The sequence below is a fragment of the Ctenopharyngodon idella genome, chromosome 5 (genome assembly GCF_019924925.1).
Source record: "Ctenopharyngodon idella isolate HZGC_01 chromosome 5, HZGC01, whole genome shotgun sequence".
Classification (NCBI taxonomy): Eukaryota; Metazoa; Chordata; class Actinopteri; order Cypriniformes; family Xenocyprididae; genus Ctenopharyngodon; species Ctenopharyngodon idella.
In genome coordinates, this window is record NC_067224.1 from 19,879,590 (window position 1) to 19,891,662 (window position 12,073).

General features: G+C 37.7%; 1 protein-coding gene across 16 annotated transcripts in view; it reads left to right on the plus strand.

Annotated features, from left to right (window-relative positions):
* Nucleotides 1–12,073, plus strand: part of ncor1 (nuclear receptor corepressor 1) — an 86,789-nt gene that overhangs the window by 52,110 nt on the left and 22,606 nt on the right. For 13 of the 16 annotated variants that reach the window (XM_051895629.1, XM_051895639.1, XM_051895630.1 and 10 more), the window contains 6 exons: nt 2,277–2,410; nt 3,442–3,514; nt 6,913–7,375; nt 7,990–8,188; nt 8,622–8,805; nt 11,672–11,836. In XM_051895629.1, the coding sequence (XP_051751589.1) occupies nt 2,277–2,410; nt 3,442–3,514; nt 6,913–7,375; nt 7,990–8,188; nt 8,622–8,805; nt 11,672–11,836 (1,218 nt within the window). The remainder of the gene's footprint in view (nt 1–2,276; nt 2,411–3,441; nt 3,515–6,912; nt 7,376–7,989; nt 8,189–8,621; nt 8,806–11,671; nt 11,837–12,073) is intronic. The other 3 variants (XM_051895645.1, XM_051895636.1, XM_051895641.1) reach the window with 1 other exon arrangement.

Sequence of the window (12,073 nt, forward strand, 5' to 3'; positions counted from 1 at the left end):
TATACTAATCATATACTATAAGATATTGAAGGCACACTTATGTTTTTTGCATTAAGCAAATTTACACACACACATACAGTATATTAACAGATAAACAAATTTAAGTGCAGTGAGTGTTTGCATTACTAAAAAATTAAATTCACTCTCAGACACATTAACAAACAAACTACCGCCGGAGCTTTTTAAAGCATCAGAGCTTGGAGAAGTGTTTTCAGGTCAGACTGCGGTCATCTGAGTGCATTCCTTTTGCTTCCTCTTTCTTTGTGCTCTTTTTCATCTTCTCTTTAGTAGAGGGGAAGTTCAGTCCACTGAGGAACAAACATGAAGGTGTGTGTGTGTTTCTCCCTGTATCTTTCGCACAGACCTCTGGTGAGCCTTCAGTGTCACTGCACAGTTCAGTTTAATTGGAGGACAGTCTAACATGATTGGCTCAGGACTAGGAGAACTGCACACTGAGTTTCAATATTTGTTTGGAGGAACTGAGTGGTGTTTTATATTCTGACATGAATCACTGTAGCTGCTGTGCAGACATGAGAGGCTCTGTACTGTTTTCTGAAACAGGCGGCATTAAAGTTCGGAAGTTCTTTAGTTTGATGATTTATTAAATCATGCACATTCTTGCTTGTTTGTATTAAACAGGTTTTACTCTGTCGCACAATGTCAGTGGAGCGAGATAACAGAGAGAAGCTTTATGTAGAGCCGAATCAAGGTCAGCTTGTGCCATAAACCACTGCGGCTCAAGATGGTTGATGTTTGCAGTGATTCATTCAGTACTCATTCAGTACACCACACACAGTTTCATTATGAGTCTAGGTGCTAGTTGTGGTCTCCTTTCCAGCACACTGTGGCTAACTTCTTGGACAAGTGATTACAGATTCACTCAAGTGCAGTGTCACTTTTATGCAGGGACTTGACAAATGACAAACTATTTAAACCTGTGTCATTTCAAGACATCTAGTTCTTCCATCCTGGCTTGTTGAGCATTAGTTCAAATACAATGTTGATAACTTCATTTCGGGCTTGGATTTCTGTTAGAATTGCTTAGTTGCATAACAAGTCTTTAGGGTATTTGTTTTCTTTGAACAATTGCTGTAATGTACTGATGATAAATATCATTGGGAATTAGTGCATGTGAGCGTCACAGCCTCTTGAGTATTTGGCACTGTTTACCGTCCTCATGGTGTCTGAGAACATCTAGCTAGTTGGAATATCTCGGTTGGCAGTTGGTGGTGTGGGCTTTCGTGATCATGGCAGTGATCAGTGACATGTGAACTGCTCTGATCTGGTCCAAACTTTCCTTGTAAGTGCAAAGGCACACAGTATCACAGACTTAATTTGGTTTCTGTGCTGATTGTGTAGCTCGATTACTTTCTGGGGATCATTTAAAGTATGACACATAAAATATGAACACAGTGTTTATAGCACAATGTGTTTATTCAATGTGAATCTTTTTTTTTTTTTTTCTTTTTTTTTTTCACTAAAACTGACAACTGCTGCTGGCACACATGAATGCATACTATGACACACCTTGAATGGACAAATACAAATTACACACATTTACAGGGTAAAGTCAGTTTACACAACACAATTTTTTCATTTTAATTTGCCAGCAAATTGGGACATTTTAAGAACCTGAAAAATGGCAGAAGAAACCTCTTTTACTGTTCCAGTAGATATGTCGTCTATATACTGTTGTCAAGCAGTTTAGAGTTAAGAGTTTGAAATTGAGTCATTTCAAATTTCAAAATTAGGAATTTAGCTTGAAAGTGACAGCTTTCCACATGCAGATTTCACATCAGATTCAAGTGGATCTGGTCACATGAATTAGCCACACTGACCAACAGAGAGTAAATGCAACTGTTGTTAAGGTACCCATGGATAACAATCCTTTCTGATTTCTTGACCTAATATTGATAATTAATTTGTTATTAGTGCAACCTGAAGTAATCATCACTGTTTCTTCCTGTTGGATGCTCAAAAATCAGGCTGATTCTGCTCATCAGGTGTTCAGCTAGAGTGGCACAGTCATTTTTACTGAAACCCAGCCATATTTCATGTTTAGATGTGTTTAGTGCCTCTGGAGGAAAGATGGTCTTCATGTTATCATGGGACCTTTATTGAATGTTCTTGTGGTTAATAACAGGCACCATCCAGCCAGTCAGATAACTATCAGTAATGCTTTTAAACATTTTAAACACTAAGGGTTTTGTTGCAGTTGGTGGAAGGTGACTTTTCTCTCTTCATTCATAATCTTTCTCTCTTTCTCTTGTGCACAGGGCTAGTTGAACATGGTAGGAACTGGTCAGCCATTGCTAAGATGGTAGGCACTAAGAGTGAAGCTCAATGTAAGAACTTTTACTTCAACAACAAGAGACGATACAACCTAGACAATCTTCTACGGCAACACAAGGTACAAGTACAGATTTAGCATTCATTGAATAAATCTGCTACATCCAAACACTCCCATTAATGGTTGAAATATCTGAACAGTGATTTATCTCCTTTATTGGCCAACATATTTATATGTATTTAAGTGTTTCTGAAGACACTTCTGTGGATCAGTTTCTGCTTCATTGAAATGTTCACATTGGATAACTGATATTTTACTATAGATAATACTTATTTATATTTTAGTAATTTGTTGATATCTTATATATTTTAAAATACTAAAAATGATCACAATCACGACTCTACATCTAAATATTTACACTACCTTTCAAAAGGTTGGGGTCTTTTTGAAAGAAGTTGTGCATTTATTTAACAATACAGTAAAAACAGTAATATTATAAAATATTATTGCAATTTAAAATAACCGTTTTCTGTTTTAATGTTTTAAAATGTAATTTATTCTTGTGATGGCAAAGCTGAATTTTCAGCATCTTTACTCCAGTCTTCAGTGTCACATGATCCTTCAGAAATCATTCTAATATGCTAATTTGGTTTTCAAGAAACATTTCTTATTATTATCAATGTTGAGCACAGTTGTGCTGCCTAAGATATTTGTGGAAACAGTAATAATTTTTTTTCAGGATTATTTGATGAATAGAAATGTTCAGAAGAAAAGCATTATAAACAACTTTTGTAACATAATAAATGTCTTTACTGTTTACTTTACTTTTGAATTTAACTCATCCTTGCTAAATAAAATTAATTTTTCAAAAAAAAAAAAAAAAAAAAAAAAACCTTCCTGACCCCAAACTTTTGAATGATAGTGTTTATCTAATATCTCTCCTAGTTACTGAAAAACTAGTTCAAAAGTAACTTTTTCTTACTAGTCACAGTTGCTTTGGCTGTTTTTATGCATAATGCTGAAAAAGTGTAAGAAAGTAGTTACACAGAAAGTGTGTCTTAGGAAAACAAAAAAACTGTGAAATGTCTTTATGAATACACATGATTGTGGTATAAACTGTTGTAAACTATTCCTCATGTTGTTGTGTGCAGGGTTCCCGGCTCCGTGGAAATCGAGACTCATCACAGAGCGATCCTGCGCCTGATGAGGACGAGGAGAGTGACGGTAGGATCTCTCTTTGTGGTTTGAACTCTTTTACAGCCGCTGCTTCCAACATAAGCTCTAATGCTTAAACAAACACCCTTAAAACCCATCACTGTCAGTCTGTTTCTCTGTGACCCATGAGCCCAGAGTCCGATCAAGCAGAGAGGAAGAGAAGCAGTGGGGCTGTAATGTAAAGAGAGCAGAAACAGACTGACACAGAAAGAGAGGGATGAGAGTGAGAGAGCAGTAGTGCAGTGTGCTGACCTGTCTGACTGCAGTGCGTTTGATTAGATTTGACAGCAAAACCCCAGACCGCGCTGCACTGCCACAGAGGTCAACATCCTCCCTCTACTTGTGTCTGTACGCTTAATGAGTGAGAATCAGGGGAAAAAAAGAGAACCAGTCGGGTGGGGGAGAAGGATGAAAGGGAAAGAAAATGAGTGAATTAGACAGAAACACAAAGAAAAGAGAGTTAAAATAGAGGGAATGTGCAGAAGGGATAAAAGATCTGTACTAATTCTGCCTGCCATTCTCACTCTTGTGAAAGCGTTCCCTGGTTAAAGCCTCAAAAAAGTGTGCTTAAAGGAATCAGAGTGCTTCTGCTGAGTGTGCTGTTATTCAGGTACTGTTGTGAGTGATAGTCAAGTCTTATTTATATAGCGCTTTATTCAATACAGATTGTTTTTAAAGCAGCTTTACCGTGATAAACAGGAAAATAGTTCAGTGATGCAAACAGAATTCAATTCTGCTGTAGAGCAGCTCTAAAAAGTTAGTAAACAGTCATTATTCAGTTGAAATCATTTGCGTTGATTCAGTTCAGTTCAATAACTATGTAAAGTTTGTCAGTTATGGAATGGTTTCAATTCATCTATAAAGCAACTCTGGAGAAAACAGTGATGTTATCATCCAGCTTAGTTTGGTTCTCATCCAATAGTGACAGTGCATTCAAGTCATTAACAGGGCTTAAAAATGAAAAAAATTCAAACCGTTCACTCTGAGCAGTATCAGTATTTTAATATTTCTGTTCTGCTTTCCTTCTGGAACATTATTGTTCCGAAAATGGTTTGATTGGAAAAAAATACTTGTTAATAACGTTTTTTAATTTATTTTTTATTTTTTTAGCCTATACTTCATACCAGAGCTTGAATTAATCTTTATACTACGAGCTTGTGAATAAACCTCGTAACTCGAGTGGATCCTCAAACTGTCGGCAAAACCTCATACAGTAGCTCCACCTGCCTCAATCGTGAATGAAGTGCTGCACACGTTTTGGAGACCATCTCTGCTTGTTTGCAAATTAAAATCTTAAGCAGAACGATAAAATAATGTTATTATCTGGTTAATGGTAATAATATTGCAGAATATTTAGTGTCCCCATCTAAGCAAACCAAAAGGTGACAGTAGCAAAGAACCCAAAGTCTGGTGACATAAAAAAAAAACCTTGGGAGAAACTAAGCTGAGATATTCCTTGGGATATTCTATAAACAAGAAATTCATATTGAGTAACATGAATTTTAAACAAATAGAAAATCAGCCAGTTCAGGCCTAGCAATGTCTGTCTGAAACACTGCAAAAACAGTGCAACATTTCATATCAGCACTTTTGAAATTACACTTGTACAATCAAATTAAAGAACAATAACAATTATTAGCTCTGTCTCATTTCCCTCTTTCTCCTAGTGATTGTCTGTTTTTTCTCTACCCCATCTTAGACTACTGTGTAGGGTAATTTATTCCTGTGATGGAAAAGCTGAAAGCTGAACTTTCAGCATCATTGCTCCAGTCTTCAGTGTCACATGATCCTTCAAAAATCATTCTAATATGTTGATTTCATGCTCAAAAAACATTTATTATTATTAATGTTGAAAACAGTTGTGCTGCTTAATAATTTTGTGAAAAATGTGATACATTTTTTTTCAGGATTCTTGATAGTTAGAAAGTTCAAGAGAAGAGCTTTTATTTGAAATGGCTTTTTTTCTTAAATAATGTAAAAATATTTACTGTCAGTTATGATTAATTTAAATAAATCCCTGCCATATTAATTTTTTTTAACTTACTGACCCTAAACTTTTTAATGGTATTCCCTTTCCTTTTTGATTTGCGTAATTCCAGATTCCATAGATTCTCTTTGCAAAAACCGAAAGCTGCAAGGCTGCTTCCCTGGTCTGCTTTCCTTGGTTACTTGGAAAGCTACATGTGCTAGATTCTGCTGTCTTCTGTTCTCCCTCCTCTCCTTCCCTCAAACCTCGCTCTTTCTGCTTTTTTTCTTTCTGCTGACATACTCCTGGAGCCAAGCAGGTTAGCCTTCATCACTCTCCATCGCTTTCTGAGAGAGACACAGAGAACCAGATAGACTGTGAGAGTGGCAGAGAGCCTCCGCACAGCAAGAGGAGGAAGGAATTATAGATGATGGAGAGGAGTCATTTTCAGACAGGGAATGGAGGAGGGAGAGAAGGATAGTTGCTTTCTAGTTGTTGGTTGTGTGCTGCTTCTTTGGCTTTCTTGAGGACAACTTGGCTCTTTGCAACCTGCAGGCAGGTGGAATACATCTGTGTGTTTATATGTGTTATGCCTGTTCCTGTGGAGATGTAAGTTAGTGAACTTTTGCCTGGTGGTTATATATAACAAGATTCAATAAATTGATCAAAAGTGACAGTGAAGACATTTATAATGTCAGTGATCTTTTGAACTTTTCTACACATAAGAGTCCTGTTAAAAATAATAAAAAAAAAAAAAAAAAAAACGCACCACTGTTTCAACAAAAATATTAAGCAGCACAACTGTTTACAACATTGATAATAATAAGAAATGTTTCTTGAGCAGTAAATCAGCATATTAGAATGATTTCTAAAGGATCATGTGACACTGAAGACAGGAGTAATGATGCTGAAAATTCAGCTTTGCCATCACAGGAATAAATTACATTTTAAAATATAATAGAAAGTTATTTGAAATTTTATTATTACTGTTTATATTACAATATTACTGTTTTTACTGTATTTTCAATCAAACAATTTGGTAAGCATAAAAGACTTTCAATATGCATTAATCACAGGAGCAATCAAATGGTAGTGTGTATGCAAAGTTACATGTATTTTATATGTAGCACTTCCTGTGGCCCTGGTGGATGTTTCACGTGGTAGGAGTGTCAAGGTAGTGATTAGCCAAAGGATGTTTGCGGTCCAGAAGTGCATTAGCTTGATTGCATGATGCCGCGTGCAGCGATGGTGACCTCAAATGCCAACTCTGCTCTGTCACGGCAGGGTTGTTTGGGTTTTCTGCTTCTCTCCCTTTGTGTTTCTGTAGCAGAGATTGAAATAGATTGGATTTGATATTCTGTGCCCTCTTTGCACAGATGAATGAAGAATTTAAAGAGGATGTGATGGCTCAATCATACGCTCTTTCATCTCCTTTCCTCAGGTCCCGATAACAGTTCGGACACAGAGAGTGCACCCTCTCCATCTCAAACCGACCCCACCAAAACCTCAGACTCTCTAACTCATCCCAGCTCAGCTCTGGACGGCACATCAGACCTGGATGTCACTGCAGCCAAGGGCCCGGTGGCAGATGCCAAGGGCCCGGATCCTCTGTACAGCGAGCTGCGGGTGAAAGTAGAGAAGAGTCCAGAGGGAGGAGTTGGAGACGGGCTTCCTCAAGATGAACGGACACACTCTGCATATGAAATGCAGATCCATCCTAAGAGCGAGCCACAGGATATGGAGATGACCATACCCAGCAGTGAAAGAGCACAGGTGCAAGTGAAGATTGAGCCAGAGGTCAAGGACAAAGAGGAGAAACAAGGGGAGCAGCACCACTCCGATAATGACTCTAGCGCCACCTGCAGTGCGGATGAGGATGTGGAGGCTGAACCTGACCGACAAAGGTGAGAAAATGCTGGTCCTGTTTTATTATGGGGCGTTTGTACAGAAAGTGCTATTGGTTTCTAGTATCATGGATAAGGTGGTGCTTTCATTTAAAAAATAATTCATTTGTGTGAATTTATTTATAAAATTGTACATTTCAATTATAAATTCAAATATAAAATAAATTAAAATTTCCGTAGCTCCGTTTCTGTTGCCTGTGAGATCATCGGTTCGATTCCCTGAGAATGCATTGTGTTGAATACAGTAAAAATACAATACATTTTGAGTTGAATTCAGTAAAAAAAAAATGTTCGCCGACCAAATCTGAACTACTGGCGCGACGAAAACTAATTCTGCCTGCCAATATATGTTGAGCCATGATGTGTAATACATTTTTTACTTAGTTATACATAGTTTTACAAGTTTTATTTGAATATTTTTATTTTAATTTACTTACCCAAGTGATTATTTAGTTGTGCAAAGGTTGTAAAAATTTATATTGTACAAAAGTAGGGGGATAGACTGTGAATGAATGAAAAATTACTTCCGGCTGCTTTGCCATTTTGTCGTCACTTACAGTAGAGTATCAGTAGTTAATACATTTTATTCTCTTGTTCCTTCCTTACTGTGGCAGACTTTTCTCTTTGGAGAAGCCATCATTGCTGGGCACTTCAGGCTCAGTGGTTGTGTCCTCAGCCAAACCCCTCAACATGCATCAGCTACAGGAGCGGGCCGCCACCATCCCCCCTATGGTCAGTCCCCATAGCCTCTACCCCCACTTAGCATTCAGATATGCCCCTCTGGACAGAGACAGGGCCCAGCCACCCCGCCACGTGAGTCCTGCCTCCATCTCCACTTCCGCAGATCAAGCACTGTGATTCGCTTCTGCGGCAATCAGCAAACAAATCAGCAAATGCCAATTGATTTTCCACACTGTGAAATCATGATGAGTGAGAATATGTTTGGTTGCTCTAGGCTGATCAATCAGATTGAAGGCTGTCTGTTGTGGCGATTTGGTGTGGCTGTGAAATGAATTTAATCTAACTGAGGCCCTGATTGGCCATTCACAACATTTACATGATAAACTTGTAGCATCTTGTTGCAAAGCAAATAGCAGCTATTACTTATTAATGGAATTAAGTCATTAAGTCATTCACCTTTAAATGACAAATTTAAATATTTAATTTAATGGAGCATTTTTGGTGTACATCAATCCAGCATTTTGGCCACATTTGAATCCTCTCTCTTACGGAATGGTTTGTTTAGGTTTCAGCTCCATTTGGTCACAGTGGTGTTCCCGGAGGTGCATTGAGCGGCTTTGCAATGTTCCAGCACCAAATTAAAGCTGTGCATGAGTCCGTGCAGGAGGACAAGCAGAGACTGGACCAGAACGAGTCTGATCGCAGACCACGAGTCACCACCCACAGCCCCACTGTACTGGACCGAGAAGGTGAGTCAGACACAGGAGGAGTGAGAGAGAGAATACACAAAAATCGCTCAAATGTGGTAAATTGAGAAAACCCCATAAATCCAACAGCAATCGTTCCCTCTGAAAAGTCTTTTCATTTTGCCTTTGCTCTTTGATCAGTATCCACTTGAGATATTTGGACAGAGTAGATTCATAGGCCAACAGCTTGTAGTGTTGTAGTCAAGGCCACCTTAACCGAGACCAAGTCAAGACCAAGACCAGATTGTGTTGAGACCAAGACAAGACCAAGACTTTGAGGGGTTGAGACCAAGGCAGGGCGAGACTGAGTCAAGAAAACCAGACCAGCTTTCCTTAAAAATCTAAAAGATCCACATTTACTGCCTGTGTCTGATATTTAATCAATACATACAATTAGAATAATAAGATGCTATATAGAGCTGTTACCATATAACATCCTTAACAACAAAATTTATCTTTTCACTGCAGAGGTGGCACAAAAGGTACATCTGAATTGGTACAATTACAACTGCCTTAATAATGTTGAGATAAATGTTTAAATAAACTAACAAATAAACTAAAAAAAAAAAAAAAAAACATGTTTATTAAACGTATGTATAAAATCAATATCAAGTTTGAAATCGTTATATTGCTTAAATATGTTATAATAAAAAAACACACAATCTCATACAAGTACTTTTTTGTGATCATGAATTTTGTGGCCATTTGTATTAATTTTGGAGACATTTTGGACAATCCCCCATTAATTACTGACTCGGAACAACATTAACAAAAGAAATCAGATTAAAAGTAAATTATTGATTGCATTTGAAGCAGAAAGTTTTACGTCCAAAAACAATTTGAAGAGACTTTTGGTATCTGGTCACTGTAAAAAATACAAATTTTACATTAGCAATCAATCACTAGTAGTATAATATTGCCCAATCATAACAAAAGCATGCTTTTTATAGTTAGTGATGCACAAAACATTTTATATTTTTATTGTTTTGCACGTTATAAACATCCAAGTTTGAGCAGGTATTCGCAAACACAGTATTTCACAGTAAACACTGGTCTAAACATTCTTAGACTGTAACGTTCATCATGTTAAACACGTGTAAACACTATTACTTTTATATCACTATTTTTTTTTTTTTTTATATTATAGAGCATAAAAACATCCTCGCGTCATACCAAGTCTAGATGCAATGAAACGTTGCTTATCTGCTTATATATTTCATATATCGACATGTTTCACTTGATTTCACACTTTTTAGTCTGGCAATATAGTTTGGGAAAAGCCCAACTAGTAAATGTGTACACGTTTAATGTAAAAATAACATCATTAATGTAAGTAAGAAAAAAATGAACGACTTGTCAGAAATGATATCCTCTGGATCAAGCCATGCATCACATCACATTCTTCTGAGGTAAATTCAAGACTTAGTTCTTCAAAACAATGAAAAATATAAGTACCTGATGAAGCTTGATGCTTTGTTGTATCGAGGTGCAATGGGGGGCGTTTGCAGGTTCGCGTGGCTCACATGGACAGTTAACGTATGAATAGCTTGTGCGTGTGTGTGACCACATCACAGATAATGAGCTCATTTAAAAGTAGACATTTCAAGCTTTTTATATAAATGTTTCTCATGTCTGTGTGGCAAGTATATGCGGAGTTTTGGTTCATTTTTGTGACGCACTCCAGAAAGAAGTTCACGGAGACCGAGACAACAGAAAGCACACCCAGTTTTTCTCTTTATTTTACAAAAGCACAAAATGTTGTTGTTATTGTGAGTGTGGGCAGGGTTTAAGCAAACAAAATCACTAGAGTAAAGTCTGTCATTTTTATTTATTTTCATTAAAATCCAGTTGTGACATTTTGGTTAGTTACACGGTCAAAACGTTAAAATTAAAACGTGCTTTTTTTTCTTTTCTTTTTTTCTTCATTTTTTGGAACTCTAACAAACGTAAATTTGCTCATGATTGCTTTTGCCTCTGATTATTTCTTCGTTTTATAGAAGGTAAAAGACAGTATAATCTTAATGTTCAGAAAACTTACTGGCATGGCTTTGGTAATTTTGACATTGCCCATCCTACCAAATATAGAACTAATCCCATCCAAGAACATTTGTCACTTTTTGTTTAGGAAAACTCCTGACCAAAAAAGCTGTCTCTGAGGGGAAGAGAGCAATGAACAATACAAAATTGAGGTTACAGAAACACCCCTGAGACAAACAGACAGAAAGACAAGCAGATGGACCGCTGCATAACAAAAAGATTGTGATGTGCCTATAGTGCCTCTGTTTTATCCTCCCATGCACTCTCGCTCGGTTTTTACATGCCAAGAAGTTTGAGCAAAGACAGTAACAGCAAAGACAGACGTTTTTTTTCCTGTTTTTCCTCCTCCTCCTCATCTCCTGCTTTATAATAGGTCTCCAAAACAGATTTTTGAAGGGTGTCGAATGCGCGGGAGAGAGACAGTGGACTTTGCTCTTCTCAGCTAAGAAACAGTGCTGTTTTTGATAGAGCCAGACAGAAGCAGCCAACCAAAAGGAACATTAGGTCACTCTCTTGTAGTGATATCCATTAGAAACACCAAGTTTTCCTCAACCTCTTTCTCACAGACTGGCAGACTGTAGCTCTAAAAACCTGCATTGACATTTCACTTGCCAGAGCATTTACAGTGATAGCACTAAATTAGCCTTTCTATATCTATACCTGTGACTAATGTATGGTGGACTTTGAGTATGGTTTGAATAAGATGTTTTCATGATCACTAATAGAGAGGACTGCTATTAGAATGTGCACTTGTCATTCTGTTTTGTGTCTTTGCCTGTCTGCTTGATGTCTGTGAGTATCTGATAGCCTTTCCTCTATGTCCTGTCCCCAGGTAAGACGTTCGCTTACATGCCATATGATCTGAAGCTGATGGAGCAGGAATCTCATGGTGGAGTGGGCAGACCGGGCTCTCCATACAGACTCTCTCCTCGGGAGCCTAGCAAAGCCTCACCCCAGCCCGACGGCAGTAACGCCACCCGGTACAGTGTACCTCCAGGTAAGCGGTCCTTGCACCCTCTATCCAGGCACAATTTTTTAGAAACCTGCATCTTGTTTTTAAGGCAGATATGGTCACCAAAATTAACACTCACCAATTGATAGTATAAATGGAGTGTAAGAACGATAGTCTGACCCTCATTGATGTAAGCATCAAGAGCGATATAAATCGAAGGCATACAAATGGTCTATTAAGAAAACGTCATCTACGAGTGTTTATCTCAGTCTTTGTCTCTTA